Here is a 21,939-nt window from a genome sequence, read left to right as displayed (position 1 = left end):
TGGCAAATCAAACATGGGGAGTCAACAACAAAAAAATGTTGAGAACTGTTCCACCAACCCATCCTTACTCTATTTTTATTTCTGCTTTTCCAGCAGAACATTCTCCGTAACACATTCCTGAAAATCCAGTGGAGAAAGTATCAGGGAGGAATCTCATCAGGCCCTAAATCAGATAAAACCCAGGCAGGAGAAGCCTGCCCGCACACAGACGGCCCCATTACAATGGCTGCGATTTTTTCTTTTAAGTGAATTTAATCAAACTGAAGCAGTGAACCATGGTTTTTAGTAGATGTTTGAGTTGTCTAGCAGAACGGTGGTTATTTGCTTTAACACAGAGTATGAAATTAAAGCAAACAAACAGGAACTGAATGGGCTGTGTAACATGCGGAGCTTGAAGTTTCTCGGTTTTGTTGACACGGAAAAGCACGCCATGGCCCAAGGAAATACGCGTGCCAGACTAATATTTGGTCTGCAGAAGTCCGGGGAATGGGAAGGTGCCAGGGACGGTTTAATACACTTCTTTCCATGCCTTTCAGTTTTCTGGGTAGACTTTGCTGACCACTCCAGAGACCTTACGGTAGCTGGTGACGGACAGGACCGTGAAGTGTCCGGCGGGGCGAATGAATGCTTCTTTGTTTCGTGTGTGGCGAGCAAGGGCACCGCCCCGCCCAACCGTGTCCCTCCCAGCCCCTCTGCTGGGGTTTATAACTTGGCTAGAGCACTGTACTTGCCACACAACTTGGGGTCAAGGGATTTTTTATTATTATTTTTTTTTACCAGATCTGAAAACACTCACACCACATTCAACAAAACCAGCGTTTTCGGGACAGCCTGGTTTTCTGCCTTCCTCCAGTGTGTTCTTGCTTTTTATTTTAATATGTTTTGGGAAAGGATGCAATTAGGAGAGAGGGTGTTTCAATGAGACCTTTGATCAAAAACCAATCCTACGTTTGGCCAGGGTTAGTGACATCATGCAGCTTTAGTGCCATTTGGAACCTGGGAAAGACTAAGACTCGGGCCTGGGCGGGGGTGGGGGCGGGGAAGTTTGGTAATGTGTTTTCTTTTGGAGAATGTCCACTAAGAAAAAGCACCTCAGATTTCACTGCATCAGTTAAAAGACACTTTGGAGTAAAACCCACATAATGCCTGTTCCAAACTACAACAATCGCATTTAAAAAACAAAACAAAACAAAACAATAAGACAATTTGTAAAAGCTCCATGAAACTGAGTGGCCACGGAAATGCCACAGAGCTCAAGGCTTGAACAAGGCTTCTGAAGTCACTGGGCCTGTCTTTCCTGCAAGAGGCACAGTCCCCTCCATTGTTTTATTCTGTGTTTTCCCCAGTCCCTGGGACTGTCTGCAGCAACACAATACAGGCCTTTGAGTGACAGCTGTGAACCCAGCATTTTATCGACTGGAGCGATGCTGAGTGGAAATGGTTTTCCAGTTTGAATGCTGCTTCCACTCCTCATCGGGAGATTCAAAGGCAGGGGTACAGTGACGTCAGGATTCTGTCTGGGGAAGGGTCTCAGCCTGGGACGCAACCCATCAACTGAGTATTAGTTCAAACATTCGCTACAGCTGCTCTGTGTGAGGAGAGAGGGTTCTGGGTAGAGTCATGTTGTAATGAGGTCCTACTAGAACACATCATATTTTGAGGTTTTATTGTTTTATCACACACACACAACAATTCCATAAAATCATATACTGTCCATTTAGACGTTCAATTGAAAGTGTCCAGTGGAGAAGTATGTATTGCTTTTCTCTCCTTTCCAACTTCGGCTTTCATTCCGAATAACCTAAAAATGAAGTGTTTTTCACGTGGCAAAAAAAAAAAAAAACAACCCACGTTGAATTATCGAAGCTCCGTACACAATGTCATTCTGGATGCCACAGGCTTTCTTTGCCTTTTCAGATTCTCATCGTCAAGCTATAATTTCCCTCTTCCAGTTTGGTCCAGAGACTTTAAATCAACAACAGGAGAAACTAAACAGGAAGTTACATTTTTCTGACCTAGAAAACGAGGAGGAAGATAGGGAACAGGGGAGGAAAACACTCCGGAGCAGGAAGCCACCATGTTTTGTTTCTGTTAATCAAAATCATATATTCAAATTCCTCCTAACGTCCTGACCCCAAACACCGCCCCACCCCCTGGCAGGAAGACATGCAGTCTATTTGCCGGCTGTCCCTAGGGCATGGTGAGGTGACAACCCTGTCCCACGTCCCTTGGTGGTCCACAACCCACTTAGAAAGAGGTTCTCGAAGTTCAGCAGGGCTCGCAACAAGAGCTGCAGAGGAAGATCTGATTTCTATTTTTAGTGACTAACAGAGGAGGAAATTAGCCCACATGCCAGGATTTACTCAAATCCCAGCATATTTGAAACTCCCAGCATATTTGAAACTGCAACAGTAACTATTTCTATAGCAAACATGATACACAAAACAACAGACGTTTGCTTCGTTTCTCTGAATGCTTTCGGGGCTGGTTTTGTTTAAGAAGCTCTTCAGGGCTAATGCACTCAGTTCAGTGGACAGGAGCGGCGGCCTCCAGACCCGGGGGTTACGCAGAGCAGCCGAGTTTCCCAAATGAATGAAAACATAAATGCATCGTCCAGGAGGAGGGAATGGGGAGGTTAGCAACGTTTCATTTTACCAAATGAGACGGAAAAGCTCCACCGTCACCAATAAGCACCATTCCTGCATTAGAGAAAGGACATTTTAACAGGAAGAAAAGCAGGAAGGGAATAATCTCATAATAGAAAACAGTCCTTCAGAGGAAAAAATAGTGCTATAAAAAATTACTACATTCTCTCAGTATAAATTCTAATAAAACATGATATACCAGGAACCACTGAGAACCACTTAGCTGCAGCATTATGGAGACCGACTTTCTAGGTTTAATTCCCATGTATAAGGCAGTGAAGGTATACTGATCTATCTTATTTGTATTTTTTGTTACCTAGTAATTCGCTGATTCTTCCACTTGTTCAACAGATACTTCCTGTGGGCTATTAACTATTAGGTGCTGACAGGGATTAGGAAGCAGGATGAGGTGGTCTCTTCCCTTACGGTGCACAGAAGGAGCCCTAATTCAAAACAGAAACGTAAGAGGGCACAAATAGATCAGGGAAGCTACGGCGAGGCAGGGAAGGCTTCATGGAAGAGGAGGCATTTGATGTAGATACTGACAAGATGGAAAGGTTGCCATAGCTCGTGTTGGTCTGGTGGAGAGCCTTCTGGAGGGAGGTTAATGAAATCATCCAAGCCAAGAAGCCTTGGAAAAGATGAAATATGTTCACCGTCTTGAGAGTAATTTGGCTTGGTGAGTCTAGGAGAGTACTGGAAAAACACGAATGGAAAGACAGGCCGTTTTGAGAGGCTCTGCAGTCAGGGTGAATGTTTAGTCTAGCTCTAGTAACAAGGCGCAGCCCCCAGGCAGGTGAGTGGGGACGGAGAGATGCCTTCCTGACTTTGGGATGCCATCCTGACCTTGAGATCAGGAGCTTCGTTCTTTCCGTGCAGCCTTGAGGAGTTCTCCTAATCTCTCTAAGTCTCCACGTCCCACCTGTACGTGCCTCCGCCTCACGCCATTTAATGACTGAATGGCCTCCGATGCAGGACGTGAAAAGCCTAGTACAGCCTCAGACACGTGCTCTGAAATCACTCCGGACTGCTGACCGCGAACACCCGTTCAAGAATCAAAACCCAGGTTCGGGAAGGTCGCTGTGGTAACCTGCACGGTCCAGAGAGAAGAACGGAGTGGGGGTGAGGGAAGCTGAGAAAGACATGGGAATGGAGGAGTGGACGGAGGAGAGAGAGATCCGACGCCTGGGTGGGGTGGGATGAGAGAGGAGGGCAGTGTGACGGTGACGTGCTGGAAGCTGAGGACAGTGTCCTCAGCAGCATTTGGGAGGACTGGGACCAGAAACCAAGTGAGAAGAATATGCGGTGAGTTCGTTTTTTGCTCACATCGCATGTGAGGTCTTAGGGCTGCATCCGGGTGGGCAGGCCCAGCGGGTTTCCGGGAGATACTCGGGACAGGAGTCAGAGCCCAGTTACAGATTGTGAAGATTCTCGTCGCCAGCCTGGGGACGAGACTTGAGGCCAAAAAGATGTGTTTGCGATGCCCAGGGTGTGAGTGTAGGAGGCAGGAAGAAGGGATGGGTTTGGGTGGCCCCTCTCCCGGGCAGGCCGGCAAAGCAAGGGGGCTGGAAAGCAGCCGACAAGGGACTGGAAAAGCAAGAGAGAACCGGGTGTGTCTGGGAGGGCCAGGAACCTGCGAGAGAAGATGGTTGAAAGAACAAAGGGGCCCTCAGAAGTGTTGCATGCCACAGAGGCCAAAGGAAGGAGAGCCTGAGTCACACGGAGAAGATTAGGGGCTTTGGAGGGGGAGCAGAAGCCAGCTGTCAAGAAAGAGTGAAGAGGTCCGTTAAAAAATACACTAATTTGTATTTTGCATAAACAAAGGCGCACATGAATGAAAGCATGTAAGCTAGAGAAGACTAGGCCTCTCCCCTATTGCTCTAGCTTCTTGTGCACCCTTCCAGGAAGATGCTGGGATGTTCCGTGGATATGCGTGTTTTTCAAACACCCTCCCAAAACACACTGCTCCGCACCTTTCTCTTTTCACTTGACCCTGTGACGTCTCCACACGATGCACCCATCTCCACATTTCCCCCAGTCGGTCCTCTCCTCTCCCGGTGGGCACTGGGTAGCTTCCATCAAGGAGTTGTTAAATAGAACAAAATTTCCCCAGTGACTAGGCCATGCTCTAAACCTCTAGAGCTTGTTGCCCTGGGGGCAGGACAGTGGTATTTACCAATAGCTGCCCCCGCGCCCTCTCTGTAGGGCCCCTCCCTTGTTGATTTGGTCCCTGCCTTCACGAGAGGATCCCATGTCGTGCTCTGTCACCTCCCCTAGCCTTTCCACAAGATCCCCTCATACGGTTTTCTGGAAATGAAAAAGTAACTTCTGCCCTAAAGATTTAAATCCAGAACGAAGGCAGCTGACTGACCTAACCTTCCCTCACGGTCTGGTAAAGCACATAGATGCCACTCTCCTATCGCAGGCTGGTGACATTGGAAAGGGCTTGCACGTCGCCCAATCCCACCCCCTTGTTTCCCAGCAGTGGAAACCAAGGAGCAGAGATGTGACATGTGTTCCCAAAATCACGTGGCAGAAGAGTGCTGGAACCCCGGTCCTTACTTCCAGCCAGTGTCTTTCGTCAGCTGCCTCCTTGATGCTCAAAATGAGGGAGCCTTTGCCCATTCTTGGAGACTCGGGGACCTTGCTTTGCGCAGGGGCCGTGCCTGGGGACCTAAGGACCAGGTCTCACTTTCCGGTTGAGGCCTTGGCTCAGCGTTACTCCGGAGTTGCGTGGCCTCCCTGCGTTTGGTTGGCCCAGCCACACTCGGCACCACTCCACACAGGCCTTGCTGGAATTGCAATGAAGTAATCCTCATAAAATTCTGCTGGCTGTTCAGATGAAAGCCACAACTGTGTCTAGAAGTGACAGAGTGCCAGCTACACAGCACAGACCTTCCAGCCTGTGCTGGTTCGCCAGATGCTGCTCTATTTTGTCTTCAGTTAGACAAAAGACACCCCCCCCCCATCATTCTTAACCTGGTGGATTCAAAGTTTCATTACTCTAGTTTCTTGAGTTTCAAAGTAACTAAGGTTTTCATCACTTAAGTTCTCTGCACCTTGGTCTCTACATTTGCCAAATGAGAATAATAATAGGGCCATGGTGAGGATTAAATAAATTAATATACATGGAGCAGGGCCTGGTGGAGATTGTATTGATACATAGAAAGTATTGATACACAGTAAGTATTAGTGGCTATTAGTGTAACTAATCAAAAGTGGATGATAGTATGTGGATACAGGCTTTCAATTTAAAAAAAAATAACACCAGGTCTCAGGGGAGGGTGAACAGTTAGGTGTTTCTTTGTTTCTGAGATTTCTATGGATGTAACCAGGCCTCCAGCCTACAGAGATATAGACATGACAATGAAAGAGAGCTGGGCCCCTCTGGCCCTGGATCTCCAAGTTTTCTCCCTCAAATTTGCTTCCTCGGCTGTCTCGTTCAACATTGCATCCTTAGCAGGCAGACACTCAATCAATATTTACTAGAGACTCAGTGAACACACTTATGACTCTATCCAAAGACAGAGAGATGGAGGATGGCCACAAGGAAGGAAGTCTGGCTGAGATTGTGGGTTTTCCAGGATAAAGAGAGAAACACAACAGTGAGAAGGGGGATCGTATGTGTAGGAATAAGTGTAGCTGTTGTTTGACGGATCGAGATTCGAAGCCTGCAGACAAACATAGAGGGAGGGCTGTACAGTGGAACGAGCTGGCCCAAAGAACTGTGGGGTTTGGGTTTTGTTTTTAACAAAGTCAGATATCTTAAGAAGGCAGTGGAGGGCACTCCTTTCCGACTGGTATTCTGCAGAGATTTCTAGTTTCTGAAAGGGATCATTCTGAAGGTGTCACAAAGAACACCCTATTAGAGTGCCTGTCTCCCTGGAAATGAATCCTTCTTTGTACCCAGGGTGTTTCTCTGTTAATAAGAGCCTCCTGCTCTGACCCCAGGCCTCAGAGCCTCCCGGAAAGTGAAAGATGCTCTTTGTGCAGGGCGTTTTGTTTCTTATTCCTAAACACACTCCTCCCCAGTCCGGGTCACAGTCATGCCATCAGTACTAAATGCATCACCACTGAATCAAAGGACAAGTCACAGCAACAGTCTTTGTTTCCTCCTCTTCCTTATTGTGTTTATTTAGGTTGAAGTAGTTTTCAATAAGATTCAGCAAGTATTTACCCAACACCCTTTGCGAGTACACCACTGTGCCAGGTCATACACAACCTGAAGCTGATTGGACAGGGTTGCTGGCCTCAGAATCTTGTGTCAGCTTGCAGATTATTATAATAAGTGGTGAAATGTTTCAGTATCTCTCTTCAACCTTTCCAGGCTATAGGTCCCTCTGAATTTGGCTTGCTGCTCTAGAATTCAGTTGCAGGTGAGCTTGGGTTCATTAGATTTAATAGAAGTCTCTAAGAAACCTTCCTGATCTTATCACCTGCATGTACTTTCTCTCATAGGGCTTACCTCTCTTCTACTGTGTCAGTGGGTGTGCACACTAGCCTCCATAATACGGGAAGGGGACAGACACAGGGACTGGTGCCCGAGGAGCGGGGCCAGCAGACGTGGGCCTATTTTTGAAGTCAGACGCAGAGAGGAATCAGCGGAATCGGCGTCTCAATCTCTACAACCCTCAGTCCTGCGTCTAGAACTGAAAGATAATAATAATGCCGGTTTCACTGAATGGACGTCAGAATTTACGTAGTTACCATATGAATCCACTTTGTGAACTATTACCCATCTGTTAACTTTATTATGTCCTATGCACTCTAGCAAAGGGCCTTGCCCATGAGAAATACTCTATTAACATTCATTAAATTATTAAAGATGACATCAACCACCCACAGTGTATGATTCTTGTGACATTCTTTTCCTTGCCCTCATTGTTAGCAAGGCTTACCTGCAGTGTCTCCTAGGTTCAGGGCAGAGTATTTGTAGGGATTAAGCAGGATCAAAAGGAGCATGCGTACTGGTGGACCTACATACCCTTTATTGAGTAGATCCCTCCCCTCATGCTTTCTGTATCTTGCTTCTGCCTTAAGGGCAGGTAATTCCAGGGAGGCTCTGGTAGTTAAAACTTGGGCTTTGGAGCACTACAGTCCTGGGTTCAAATCTGCAGTCTGCCAGTATACTAATTGTGTGATACAGGCTGCTCTAAGAATTTTTTTTAGCTTTAGTTTTCTCAGCTGTGAAATGAAGATAGCACAGGACTTGATAATAATTAAAACTACATAATGCATTAAAATGAGATATTGTGAAGAATTAGTGAGTTAAACTAAAGTAGCATTAACTACAACAATATCCACCCTTAGTCCCTAAACATTAATTGAGCAACTACTATGGTCTAAACAGTATAGAGGTGTTGGTGATAGACCCTCCCATCAGTGGGAAACACAGACGAGTAATTGCCGACTGCACATAGAGTGGCCAATGCTATGACAGAAATAAGAACGGGGTGCTCTGGCCGCAGTGGGGTAGGCGCCTTACCCAACAGCCCTGGCTGGATGTCAGGAGCTGTCAGGGAGGGCTTCCTGGAGGAGGTGATTACTGTGAAGTGGCTTGCCACTGGAGCAGCAGTAAGCGAGGTGGACAGAGGGGGCACACTGAGCAAGGGCACAGCTCTGAGAAAGCACGTCCCTTGGGAAGATGGAGAGCGGCTCTGACAAAACGAAGCTGTCAATGTGTGCATGTGAATGCCAGGTCGTGGTGGGCATCAGTTTGCTCTGGGATAGAATTCATGCTTATTTGACGGGAACGGGGAGGCACTGAAGGACGAGCCCCTCCCCCAGAGAGGACGTTGGAGTGGAGAGCATCGAGTTAAGACGAGTATCCTGACATCACGAATACAGGCTTGGAGCTTCACCGATCCTCAAACCTGGTTAAACCAACTGTGAGTAAATGCACGCGCTCCACCTCCGCCGGCGAAGACACCCATCCCCCTTGGGTTACTTGGAGAACTAACTAGAATTGTGCACGTCAGGTTCGCAGCAAAGTGCGTGTCACATAACCAGTATTTTAATACCAGTTCTCTTTGCTTACCCAGCGTGTAGCTAACACATGATAGCCACTGCCAGGCCTGCGTCCTTCCTTCCTTCCCCTTCCTCTCCCAGCAGTGTAAGCGGCAGCTGCTAACCGCCAGGGACGCGGAGGATGTCCACCCAGGCGGGCATCCAAAGGATGCTTACAAAGCAGCCGCACTGAACGCGGGACCCGGGCTGGTGAGGACCACGCATGCTCGGTGAGCCGAGCCTCGGGGCTGAGAGCCTGCAGCCTGCAGCTGTAGGAAAGCCGGTCAGGGGTGTGGCTAAGGGCGTGGCAGGGCGTGGCAGGGGCGTGGCCTAGGGCGGGAGCGAGGCTGGGCATGCCCAGTGCGCTGGGGCCGAGAGGCATGCAGCTGAGGAAAGTCGGTCGGGGGTGGGCGCGGGGGTGTGGTCTAGGGCGTGGCCAAAGCGAAAGCGAGGCTGAGCATGCTCAGTGCTCCGGGCCAGGAGGACATGGGTCCCTGGGGTGGAGGAAAGCCGGGCGGAGGCGGGCCTGGGGGCGGGTAAGGGGGCGGGGCCTGTCTGGGCGGGGCCGCGCGAGGGCGCATGCTCAGTGCCCGCAGCTGCTCCCTCGGTCCAGTGCCGCAGCCGGAAAACCGCAGCGGTGGCGGCGGCGGCGGTCTAGGGGGAGCGGCGGATTCGGGCGTGAAGGGGAAAAGCACTGCGGGCGTCACTGATAAGGCGGGAGCCGAGAGCCTGGGATCGCGGCGGCTCGCGGGGAGGTGGACGCGGACGCAGACGCGGGCGCGGCGGCGGGGGGCGCGGGGGGAGGGCCGGCCGCAGTGATTTTGACGTTTCCTGAGCGTCGTGCCCGCGCCGCCCCCGCCCGCGCCCCTGCGCCCGCGGCCTGCCGGAGGGAGCGCTGCCTCGCGATGGCGGGCGCGGGGCCCCGACGCCAGGGCTGAGCCCCCGCATCCCGACGCCCGAAGCCGCCGCCCCCGCCGCGCGGCCGAGCGCAGACAAAGGGGACCGGCCTCGTTCACGCGCGTTCGCGGGCGGCGGGGGCGGCGGCCGGAGGCGGGGGCCCCCCGCGCGCGGACACCCAGCCGCCCCGCCGCCCGCGCCTGCGCTCCGGGCCGCGCACAATGTGAGCGCCCGCGCGCGGCGCCGAGGACCGCGGGACCATGGGGGACGCCGCGGACCCGCGGGAGCTCCGGAGGACGTTCATTGTCCCCGCCATCAAGCCCTTCGACCACTACGACTTCGCGCGGGCCAAGATCGCCTGCAACCTGGCCTGGCTGGTGGCCAAGGCCTTCGGCACAGGTAGGCGGGGGCGTCGCCGCCCTGCCCCTCGGGGGGCGCGCGTCCGGGCTGCGGGGTCGCCCGCGGGCCCCGGGAGCTGGCGGGCCGCCGGGAGGGGCAGAAAGAGCCGCAACGGCGCGGGTCTGGGCGGCCCCCGGCGCCCCGGAGAGGGCAGGTGGGGTCTGGCCAAGCTCCGCGGACTGGGTCGCGCAGCGGTTTGTTTCCAAGGCCCTTTGCGTCCCGTTCCGACCCCGGGTGGCTCCGCGCAGTGCTGCCGCTTCCTGTCCCCGCCAGCATGTCCCCGCTGGAGTCGTTATTATCGGGGGTGGCCCGGAGGATCACCTTGCGGTGACACTCGGAGTGATGGCTGCTGCCCCGGCCCCGGGGCTGAATTGCTGCCGTCGCTGCCCTCGCGGTCCCGGGCTGGGAACGCCGCCGCGGGCTGCTGGTTTCGTTTCCTGTCGCCAGTGGGACCCACTCCTTTCTCCAGAAGGGTTTTGGCTTTATAGGTGGAGGGAAACGACCGTTCCCTGCCGCGGGATTTTTTTTTTTTTTTTCTTAAATAGGAGAGTGTGTTTCAGGGCCTGTGCTGTCGACCCAAATGGGCAATAAGGCGCTCCCGCCGCGTCCAGTCTTCGCAAAACGGCAGGAAGAGGTTCTGCTGTCAGCCCTCCGCGGCTGCCTCGGGAGCCCGTGCGGGGGTCGCTGACAGAATCAGTGGTCTTGTCCGATAACTTTGAGTCGTTGGGTTAGATTTCTGTGCCCGGTTCATCAGTCTGGGGTGCGTAAAATGTTTGTTGAGAAATTTCTTCGCATTTACAGACTTTTCCTCAGATGCTAAGCAGAGTTTTGGGGAGGTTGTGGGTGAGGACCTGATTCGTTCTCGCCGCTTAAATGTACGCAGTTGAACGTTCTCCGGACTGCACGTCTCCGTTAACTAGCAAATGAATCTCGGTGTTGGGGGAATTACCTGAGTTCGTTTTGAGGGGAACTTGACATTAGCCTGATTTCATGATTATGACGGCTTTCATTTTATTTGAATTCTCACGCTCTGATATTGAAGTAGAAAAAGATGTCCAGAGTTTTAAAACTGGCATCAGGAGTAGATGTGATAAAGAAGTCGTTCGGAAATGACCTACATTTTAAAGATTCCTTTGGGACTAAAGGTGTAGACTGGCCCAGGGGAGGCACAGAGTGTCGGGGTGTTTGTGTTTGCTGGCGCCACCCATACCAGCAGTGGGGGGTAACAAGTATTTTGGTGTTAGCTTAAGCAGCCTACTCAAAGCCCAAGTCCATTTGGAGGGGAAATGAAAGCTGTTGAAGTATTTAGAAAAGGGGGGAACAGGGCCCTGTGTACAGTGACCTGCGTGGAAAAGCAGTGTGTGCAGAGTGCGAGGCGGAGGGACTATCTGCCGTGTTTCCCTCCTCCTGAAGCCAAGCACACCTGGAGCGCAGAGGTCAATGTGTGGCCCTGGGCTCACAAAGCCTCGGGACTGGAAACGCCTCCTGCCCGACTCGCAGGCCCTTCCCCAGGCTCTGGAGCGCAGGAGGGACACGCACGGGACACACGGCAGGGACACAAGAAGGGAGAGGAGTCTCTTGCCAGGGGCATCCTGGTGTGCCAGGCCCCGTGCTCCAAGCTGTGATTGCATTGTCCGTTCGGGATTCCCAGCAACCCTGTGATGTACCTGCCATGTTCCCCTTTGTAAAAAAGCAGCAGCAGTGCGGAGAGCTTCAGTAGCCGCCCCCTTTCATAAGGGTAGCGATGAGTTTGGATTTGACTGACTCCGGAGTTTGGTGAGGCAGCAGGCAGGGCATGCCTGTGGGTCCCCAGTCCTTTGCTTGCATTGCTTCGTTTCTTCCTGCAGCCGCCCTCCCATACTGTTCTCTGTTAGCAGATGAGGGAGCAGGCTCGGAGATGGGAGGTTACTTTGCTCAAGCCGAAACATCTGGCCAGTCGTGGGTTCTGCCTGCCAGCTCAGGGCTTCCTGACTCCTGCATGCTTCGCTCTTCACCTCACTCTGCAGAGCAATCTTTTCAGCTGCAAGTGCAAAACTGCACATAGTATGTGTTCAAGTCTTTCTTTTCCTTTAAAGAGTGGGCTGATGTTAACTGTCAGATGGTTTAAGGGGATGTTGTTGGTACTTAGTAACATTTGCCTTGGCAACAGTTGGAATGGATTTAAAAAATCATGAAAAACAAGCTTAAAGACCTTTAAGAGTGACAGTAGCAAGAAATGTTACATTAGTAACTCTAGTACTTTGTTACATTAGTAACAAAGTTTTATTTATACACTTTGTTTATTCTTTAGTCAACAATCTTTCAAAGTGCAGATTTATAGGGTGTAAGTAAAAAAAGTAACATTTTATTTCTTTTGGTGTCAGTATTCTTCATTTGCTGGAAATACTGTTAGGCAGCAAGTGTGAATAGAGAACATGGTAACAGTAATAAGTAATAGTAGATAGTAATGGTAATGGTAATAGTAATAGGTAATGGTAATCATTAAAAAATTAGCCCCACTTTGTTCTGATTTACCAAAACCACTTCTTTAACGATGCGATAGTCTTTAGGCATGGATTTAGTGTTTTTTCCATGATGAACTTTCTAACTGTTGCCATGTTTTAAAGTAGTCAATTTTAGAACGATATATTGAAGAAGCCATTTGAAATGATAGCTAGAAATACATGTGGACATAGAATGCAGTTATTGAGCCATAAAAAATAAATAAAGCGTAAGTTTGTAGTACCTAGAAAGCAGATGGAGCGTGTACTTAATTTGAAGTCTTATGTCAGAAGCTTTGAATCATATTCTTGTCTTTACTCTAAAAACATTCTAAATAGCCAAGATCTTAATAGTTTATTTTGTGGAAGAATGCAGATTCAGTTTTGATCAAATCAAGAATAGTTTGTTTAGATGCATTTTGACTAATAAAGACTCTAATTTAAGGAAAGTGCCAAAGAGGAAGAAGGTAAACTGCTTTCTCTACTGACCAGCTGAACCCATTTAAGCAGTGGCGTTACCCCGTACGCTTTAAATGTTCTGCCCCCTTAAATCCTTGGGAGAAAATGCTGGGTACAGAGCCTCTAATGACACTTATTCCTTCCCAATTGTTTTTTTTTTTTATTAAGTATTTATTTGTTTATTAGAGAGAGGGGAAGAGAGGGAGAGAAACCTTGATGTGGGAAAGAAACATCAATTGTTTGCTTCTCGCACACGCTGCGCCCCAACCAGGGACTGAACCTGCAACCCAGACATGTGTCCTGATGGGGAATCGAACCAGCAACCTTTCTTTCTCTTTACAGGATGACGCCCAGCCCACTGAGCCACACCGGTCAGGGGTTACTAGTTCTGGAATGTAGAGGTCTTAGCATGGGCTGTAAAGCCCGCTTCTGCACGTCAGTTTACCATTTCAGCTCTATCCAGTAGTGTTCTCCCTTTCGTACCCTTTCGTGTAATGTTGCGTGAAGTCATTTGCTCTTATAAACACACCGCGATGCATCTCTGTGTGTGTCCCGACACGTGCTGTAGCCCCGACCCTCCTGAGATCTGACGCCCGTGCACACGCTCGCGTACACGCTCGCTCGCGCACGTGTGAGGGCTGTTCTGAGAGCTGGAGGTGGGCGGGGAGGAGGGAGCAGGGCTCACAGTTGCTGAGCACTGACACTCACCAAGTTGGCTCCTACGGGTCTCCTCCTCCCGCTCGAATCCTGCCACAGCTTAAAAGCTGGAAACCGTTCACTGCTCTGTTTTACCAACGAGGAGCCTGCGGCCCAGAGGGTTAGGAACTCATCCAAAGCCATCCAGCTTGTGGAGCCGGGATGCGAACCCAGGGACCTGCCTTCATTCTGGGCTCTTGATCGCACCCTATGTGGGTAGAAGTCAAGTTCATGGGAGAAAGGCATTAGGTCCTAGAGATGATCCTAGTACTTTTCAATGACTGCACCAGGGTGCACGGGCAGTGGTTTGAGTTGAAGGCTGTGTACGAGGATGAGGTCACCTGAGCTCTTGAGACTTAGTGACTGGGAGAATGAGTCGTGATGCCATTGGCGGAGAGAGAGAACGCGGCAAGTTGGAATGGCAAGTCACCTTTGTGTTTGGAAACCTTGAACTTGATGTGTTGGCCAGATGTCTGAGAAATCCAACGAAGTCATTAGGTATAAATGTAGGTGTGGATTATGATGGAGAAGTGGAGGCTAGAAACAGCACTTTGGAATCTTTTCTGTGTGCGGTGTCATTGACATTGGAAACAGACGAGACCAGAGAAGGAGAGAAGCCATTTAGGCTCCAGGGGGGGAACTCGTAGATCGCTTTTGGGGGAGCCCGAGGGAAAGGTGGCAGAGTTGGGAAGGGAGTTACACGCATATTCGTGGCTCATCTGTACTTCTGCTCCAGCCCTGGCAACTGTCATTTCTTGAGGGAGCTTGGTTCCTGTTCGTGGGAAGGGCACCAGAGACCCAGTGGGCCATGCCGAGCTCAGGGGGCGGGGGAGGGGGGGGCTGGCCGGCGGACCCAGGTCTCTCTGCAACTAACACACAGCTACAGGTGCCCCTGCTGACACTTCCCATTTCCGTCCCCCACAGAGGCCGTCCAGGTCCATGCCCCTCCCTGCCTATGTCTCCCTCCATCACCGAGACAGGCTTCCACTTCAGAGCTGGGGTTTCTCGGGACCCTCCGGGTGAAGAGGTGATGGGCCGGTGGCTGCTGGGGAACGGGAGCTCCTGAGAGGCACTGGGGGCTCGTGGGGCTGTGCGAGGTGTGGGGGTGAGCCCCGCAGTGTTGGGCCTCTGACAAGTGGGGGAGGAAGGCCAGGCTGTGTGTTTCGGGAGTTTCATCTTCCCGAGGTGGGTGTCGAGTGCCTGCCGGGTCTGGGCACTGTTCTGGGTGCGGGGGCACTGGGCGGAGAAGAGTCCTGCCCTCCTCGAGGTTCCGTTCTAGCGGGAGGGGGCAGAAGGGTGCACCCACACATCCCCCGTGAACTAAAGCAGGGTGGCTGACTGGGTGGTCAGGGAGGTGGTCTGAGAAGGTGACAAGTAACTGAGGTCCGACTGGAGAGGCCGACCTTGTGAGGGCCAAGGGGGGGTGTGAGAGGCAGACGGAACAGCCGGTGTGCGTGCGGAGCACAGGGCGAGAACTCGGCATATTGTGGCCCCAGAAAGACACAGCGTCGGGACCACAGGGGCAGGGGAAGGCGGCAGGCTGGGAAGGCGAGGGCGGCAGCGTAGGCCCATCTGTGGAATCGGGCATGTGGGAACCCAGAGAAGTTAATCATGGCCCTCAGACCCCACATCAAGTAAGGGGCAAGTGGAAACCCCCCTTTAAATCCAGGGGCCTGGCTGTCCCGCTTTATCACACTGCCTCTCTGGAGCGAATGCGTGTTAACCGACCAAAGGTTCGGCCCCACGGGCACAATCGCAGCACCTGTAGCAATGACGGTGGGCACAAACGGGGGTGGGAGTGGGGGTGGGGGGAACCTGCCTCACAGAAAAGGGCCCTGAGCAGCCCGGTCCCCACCCTCGGCCTGCGGCCCAGGCCTTTCAGGTGGTGGCAGGTGTCAGACCTGCGACTCGTCGGGGTTCACGATGACACAGTCAGGGTGACTCCTGCAGAGGGCCTGGTGCCCAGGAACCCCTGGGAGTGGCGTTCCACACCCTGCTCCCCAAGTAGTGATTTCTTATCTTTGGTGCTCTGGAGATTAGGGAGAGGGCGAAACCTCTTATCTTTGATTTTGCCTGTTTATCTTCTGATGCCCCGTTTCGGTCCATTTGTTTCAAAATGTGATGCAAGTCCAAACTGCTTCTTACAAAATGACGGTCTCACACTGTTGGTGGACATGGTGGACATTTTTTGGAGTCCTCTCTTAAGCAAAGGCTTGCCTTTAAAAGTGACCTATTTTGTAATATCCACCATGCAGTTTCGCACTCTTCGGGGGCTGGAAAATCTGTCTGTCACCCTCCTGACACCTTCCTTGCACTGGGGTCTTTCTGAAGCTCCACTTTAGTAAACCTGGGCATGTGAGTCTTCCATGATAAAGGGGGGGCTGAGCATCTGTCTCCGCCCTCCTAGCCCTGTGGCCTTGCTGAACCCTTGTCATTTCTGGGTGTGTTTAGCAGGGCGGTTTAGAGCCAGGGCTCTGCATTTGCCAGCTGCGTGCCCTTGGGCAGTGAGTGGCCTTTCTCGGGTTCCTCATCTGTGGGGCAGAACGGGAAGACTGGATGTGAGTTTGGGGAAGTGTCTGGCAGAGAGGGGCCTTGGCGAGAGTCGGCACCTTCCTCACAGTTATCAGCGTGGGGTCTGATAGGCCAGGGAGCGGGCGCAAAAGCAGGGCCTCGGTGTTCGGTGGGGGCGCAGGCAGGACACAGAAGGTCTCATCCTGACAGTGGGCAAGCCTTTGCCGTGCTCGGCGCGTGTCAGACACCAGGAAATAAAAACCCGTTAGCAGACATTTTATAATAACTGTCTTAACATCAAATAAGTTCCCTTTTAGCGTGGTTCCCGGGAGACTGATGAGCATGGAAGTGAGCCCCGCACTGAGCTCTGTGGCTCACGGCTGAGCCTGCGCTTGTTGCTGCGGTGGCTGTGAGGCTCAGGCCTGCTCACGGCTGCTTGATGCGGCCGTGGTGGAAGGAGAGTGTGTTCGGGTATTAAACGAGGGTGGTATTTTTAGATGCCTCCGAGGTCCCAGATCGCTGAGTCTCCTCTCGACCTCTTTCCGGAGTCTTGCCCGGCCCCCCGGCTCTGCCGCGTGGCTCCTTCCACTCGGACACCTCTGCTGCCATCTCACTGCTCCACGCCTTCCACCTCCCTTCCCTCCTCTGGCTCTGGTTGTCACCACTGCCACTACCGAGTACCAGAGTGACATCCCTAGATGCCACTCTTCATGTGTCACTCTGTCCTTTGTGACGGTCAGCAGTTCCTTGTCAGCTGCCGTGTGAAGGCCTCCCGTTTGAGTTGGAGCCCCAGCCTCTCCTCCCAGCCTCGCCTATCGCGGCCCCACACGGGCCCTTTCTCACTCTCGCCCTGCAGTTGGGTGTCTCCCTCCCCTCCCCCTTCTGTGGAGAAAGCCTTTTTTCCTGGTGAATCAAATTCTGCCTGTTCTCCCTATTCTGCTGCTCTGAGATGAGTCATGTGAGGCCGCTGTTGCTGTTTCTCTGTCTGAACTCCGAGGACCTAATGGCTCGTTTTCTTCATTGGCTGCTTAATCGTGTATTGCTTCGTGTTGCCTCCAGTTTCTGAGTGGCTGGGCTTTACCTGTCCTCCTCAGCTTTTGCAGGTCATCGGCCCCTTGAGGACAGGGGTTGTTTCTCAGTCTTCGAATCCCCAGAACCATGCTGGTGGCACGGAGAACGAATGCGCAATACGTACTGTAACACTGTTTGGTAGCAGCTTGTTCTGAGCGATACACGCGATACGTACTGTAACGCCGTTTGATAACAGCTTGTTCTGAGCGATAGGTTTCACAAAACTTTAAGGTGAAAATTGCTGAAGACTTTATTAATTCTTTGTGCGTGCTTGTTTTGAAATGCTGGCCTCGATCAGCACTGCACGTCACTGGTCTTCCGTCAAAGCTGCCTGTTCAGGAGATTCTGCAGCCAGTGATTCGGGGTGGCTGTCTGGACCTCGCACTCCAGAAGGAGGCAGGCTGAGTGCGGCTCCCTGCCCCTCGAACCCAGGCCCACCCTTCCTTGTGGGGACAGACCTGAGTCTTGTCCTGGCTTTGATGGACAGCATGGTGCCCTGGTTGGGAGTGGGGGAAGGGTAGAAAAGCTGAGAAAACGGTGGCGGTGCTAGGCGTGTCTTGCTTGTTTGATGGTCTTGCTGCCAGCAGGTGAAAAGGTAGCCCCTGAGGTGGATTTGGAAGTGGCCTGGGGAGCCTTGCCACTGGAAAGGGGGCTCTTGGGAGGGGAGGGGCATTTGGGCTCCCTGTCAGGTTCCAGGTGTGATTTCTGCATCTCCATTGAGTGGGTCGGGTCGGGCAGGGTGGGGCATGGCCCCTGGAAGGTGCAGATGCCGAGGGGTGTGGGGCAAGGGAATTTAGGGGGAGTTCTTGGGCAAGGAACTTTGCACTCAGAGGTGGCCAGGCCAGCTGTCTCTTGAAATACCTGTCACACTGCATCTCCTGGTTGACTGCCTGGATGGGAGGCGCGTCACTGACATCTGTCAGCGTCCTCTTGCCCACTCTGAGTACCCGAGTGTGCATGTGGGTGGTGGCCCCAGAGCCACCGGGCTCTCCCAGTCTCCCCGTGGCCCCTCTTAGAGCGCACTCAGGCGGTGTCTTCTGTCAAGGAGGCCCTCATTTCAGATGACCTGCCACACTCTCGTGAACCATCTTCTCAGTGAAAGGACTGCTGTTATTTTGAGAGTCTTAACTTCTGCAGCGTGTACAATAACTACCGAGGTCACTGTGTCTCTTTTGTGAAGAGTCTGTAAGAGCTTCTCCTTCTCGCTCTGCAGAGAACGTGCCGGAGGACCTGCGTGAGCCCTTCTACACGGACCAGTACGACCAGGAGCACGTCAAGCCGCCCGTGGTCCATCTGCTCCTGTCGGCTGAGCTGTACTGCCGGGCTGGCAGCCTCATTCTCAAGAGCGATGCTGCGAAACCGCTCCTGGGCCACGACGCGGTGATCCAGGCGCTGGCGCAGAAGGGCCTCTACGTCACCGACCAGGAGCGGCTGGTGACGGAGCGAGACCTCCAGGAGAAGCCCATCCAGATGGTGAGTCCCACCCCGGGGTCCCTGGGTCTGCAGGGTGTGCCTTGGGGCATGAGTTGTGCAGCCTCACGCACGTGCTCGAGCGGCCCGCTGGTGAGTTTCTGGTGAGTTTCTGCACGGCAGGTGTTAGTGTCTTCAGTGAGCAGGCGCCCCCCTGCGGAACACTCACGGCGAAGGACTTGGCGCTGCCCAGGGACACGCAGGCAGCGGCCTCACAGGACCGCCCCTGGAGGCACAGCCCATGCGTAGGTGCGCCGCTGGCCGCCCAGGCTCCCGCCCTCCTGTGGCGTCGGTTTTCAGAGCGCTGGGCGTCCTCAAAGCGGTGTTGGGAAGGACAAGGACGAGGGTCTGCACTTTTGGTGAAGCCCCACTCCCCTACGAGACTGCCTTACGTGGAGGCAGGTGTGTGCGTGGAAGAACACGCCAGGAGACCTGGGAGACTCGGAACCCACAGAAGGGCGGACAACATCGGTCCCCCCAGCCTAGCCCTTAATGAGGTGATGACCTACTTTGCTTGCTGCCTGTTTTTCTTCTTTTTTAAAAAAAGATTTCATCCATTTATTTTCAGAAAGGAGAAGGGAGAGAGAAAGAAAGGGAGAAAAACATCAGTGTGTGGTTGCTTCTTGCATGCCCCCTTCTGGGGACCTGGCCCGCAACCCAGGCATGTGCCCTGACTGGGAATTGAACTGGTGACCCTTTGGTTCGCAGGCCAGTGCTCAACCCACTGAGCCACACCAACCAGGGCCTGTTTTTCTTCTGTTGAACAACCCATTTTATTGCAAGGAATGGAGACTGATGTCTCAAGAAAAATTTAGCTGATGACTTAGTTACAGACTTGTAGTGGAATTGTTAAGGGTGAGTAAGACTGTCTGTGAGCAGGTAGCTTGCAGTGATGGCTCCGGCTTTGCCTGTGCTCTCCCTCTGATCGCTGGGGACACGGTTTGCAGGCCCGCCAATGTGCAGGCAGCTGGCCGGCACCAGGGACGGCAGTGGCTCTCGGTCCCCTCCCCAGAATATCCGCACTGTCGGCGCTCCCAGGTGACTCAGGGACTGCAGAGGTGCTGCTTGTTCAGATACCGAGAGACGCACGTCGGATAAGCCAGCGACCCCTCAATGGGCACGGCACACCTGCGACTCACCTCCTGCGCCGGGTCCCCGCGCATCGGTGTGCGGGAGGCCCCTGCAGACTGCTCACGGCATCGGTCTGGTTTCTCACACGTCACTGGGCTGCCGACAGCTGGGGTGCGTTCCAGCCCGATGGCAGGAGCCAGTGGAGCCCGGGCTCTCCGGCTCTGGCCGCTACTGTGGGCGACCGCAGGGTCTGACCCTTTGCAGCCTCACATTTGCTGAGCTTGTTTTAATTGTATACTCTCAGTTCTCGTCACAATTTGACTTAAAGCTTTCCGATTGCTGTGACGCTGATTGATAGAATTACTGTTTTTCTAAGACCTGTGTGAAAAAATGCCTTGGAGTACTAGTGAAAACTGTGTTTCGTGAACTTAAAGCCATAAACAACTTTTGCCACTATAGGAAGTGAGAGTTGATGTTTATATAACTCAGTTGTTTAAGTAAATGTGTGGGTACGTAGCGTGTGTGATATGAAATGAGATTGAGACTTCAGACGTGACTTATGAACTAATATTTATTATTTAATCAAATATTTTTAAATAGTCATTACTGTGTAAACCATCAACTTTGAAGTGCTTTCTTTTACTGAGCACCGAAGAGATGGAACATTCTGTTTACTTAATGGGTGGGTCGTTAAACGTTCTCGGTGTGGTCCCGGTGATGTTCGTAGATGTCTGGAAACTCCAAGCCAGAGAGTCGGTGCACCGCCAGGCACGGGGGGCCGGTGAAGCTGTGATCAACACCCAGGAAGATGAGGGACTGTGTTGGCCTTCCAGAGGGTGCTCCTCTTTGTTAAGAGGTGTTTCATTTCTCCGTGTTGCGTGGCCTGTGTGCTCAGCTGACAGTGACACCTCCGCTGGGATGATGGTGAGCTTGGAGCGCAGTGGGGAGGAGACGGGAAGACACGAATTGACTGGCAGGAAGTACTCACTCTGAATACACACTTTGGCCGTCAGCTCTGGGAGCAGAGAGGTGGGAGTGACAGTTTCTGCTAGGGAGGACCCGTCTTGGGGTGGAAGACCAGGGGGACCTCAGGAGGTGGGTGAGGGTGGAAACCGTTTCACCTGGAAGAGGGTGACATGTTATGGGCAGTGTTCATAGTACAGCGGCTCACATGGGAGATGTGGGGGCTCACGTGGGAGACGTGGGGGCTCACGTGGGAGACGTGGGGGCCCAGGTGGGAGATGAGGGGGCCCAGGTGGGAGACGTGGGGGCCCAGGTGGGAGATGAGGGGGCCCAGGTGGGAGACGTGGGGGCTCACGTGGGAGGCCTGGGGGCCCAGGTGGGAGGCGTGGGGGCTCACATGCAAGACATGGAGGCCCAGGTGGGAGACGTGGCGGCTCACGTGAGAGACGTGGAGGCCCAAAGCCAGGTGGGGCTGGAGAGTGAAGCGGCTGTGAGCCCAGGTGAAGGACATTAAACTTTTCTGTGGGCCTGGGGTAATGGAGCCGGTGTTTGTGCTGTTCTGCCTGGGTGCTGGTGGTGGAGGTGGCCTGTTTTTCCTGCCCACGTGAAACAAAGCATCGCAAAGCACTGAGATGCTCTGTGAATGGTGCACCGTGGGCTGCATGCAGGTCACGGCTGTGTGTGCGTCCTCAGGTCTTCCTGCTCTGCGTCTGTCCACACACCCGCTTGTCTGTGGCCCTTCTGGTGCAGCTCACTGTGTGCTGACCACTCCCCATGCCCCTTCCCACGTCCCTCATTCTCGTGCAGCCCTAGTGGGGATGCGTGCGGCCCCTGTGCTACGGACGAGGAGGCCGAGGCATTGAGGACGTGGTGGGCAGCAGGCCCACCGAGTCACGGCGGCAGGGCCCAGCCCTGCTCTGCGGTAGCTGTCGGCCCCACGGCCCTGACCCCTGGGCGGTAGGAACAGAAGCAGGAGGCGGGGAGATGGAAGGGAGGAGGGGCAGGCGGGGCCCGGAAACGCCCTGCTGGCTGGACTTCCTGGCGATGTGCTGCTTTTCAAAGAGTTTCCCGTCCTAGCCCGTCTGGAAGGTCCTGCTCCGCCCTGTCCTGGGGAGCGGCTGTGGCCCCCGAGTCGGGGACCACTGGCAGGCGGGAGCAGCGTCGCGACAGGGTCGTGGCGGGTGTGTGGGAGCTTCTCTCCTGACGTGTGAGAATGAGCCACGTGGCCCTGGTTCTGTCCCCGTGGCGGGGGCCTGCAGTGCTGAGAGCAG

General features: G+C 53.1%; 1 protein-coding gene across 2 annotated transcripts in view; it reads left to right on the top strand.

The window, feature by feature from the left end:
- The first annotated feature begins 9,259 nt into the window (after positions 1 to 9,259).
- Positions 9,260 to 21,939, top strand: part of CAMSAP2 (calmodulin regulated spectrin associated protein family member 2) — a 41,266-nt gene continuing 28,586 nt past the window's right edge. For both annotated transcript variants that reach the window (XM_053912715.1, XM_071219570.1), the window contains exons 1-2: positions 9,260 to 9,947; positions 18,378 to 18,637. In XM_053912715.1, coding sequence (XP_053768690.1) covers positions 9,809 to 9,947; positions 18,378 to 18,637 — 399 coding nt within the window. In that variant the 5' untranslated portion in view covers positions 9,260 to 9,808. The remainder of the gene's footprint in view (positions 9,948 to 18,377; positions 18,638 to 21,939) is intronic.

The sequence above is a fragment of the Desmodus rotundus genome, chromosome 10 (assembly GCF_022682495.2).
Source record: "Desmodus rotundus isolate HL8 chromosome 10, HLdesRot8A.1, whole genome shotgun sequence".
Taxonomy (NCBI): domain Eukaryota; kingdom Metazoa; phylum Chordata; class Mammalia; order Chiroptera; family Phyllostomidae; genus Desmodus; species Desmodus rotundus.
This window is presented reverse-complemented; position numbering and strand designations above follow the sequence as displayed.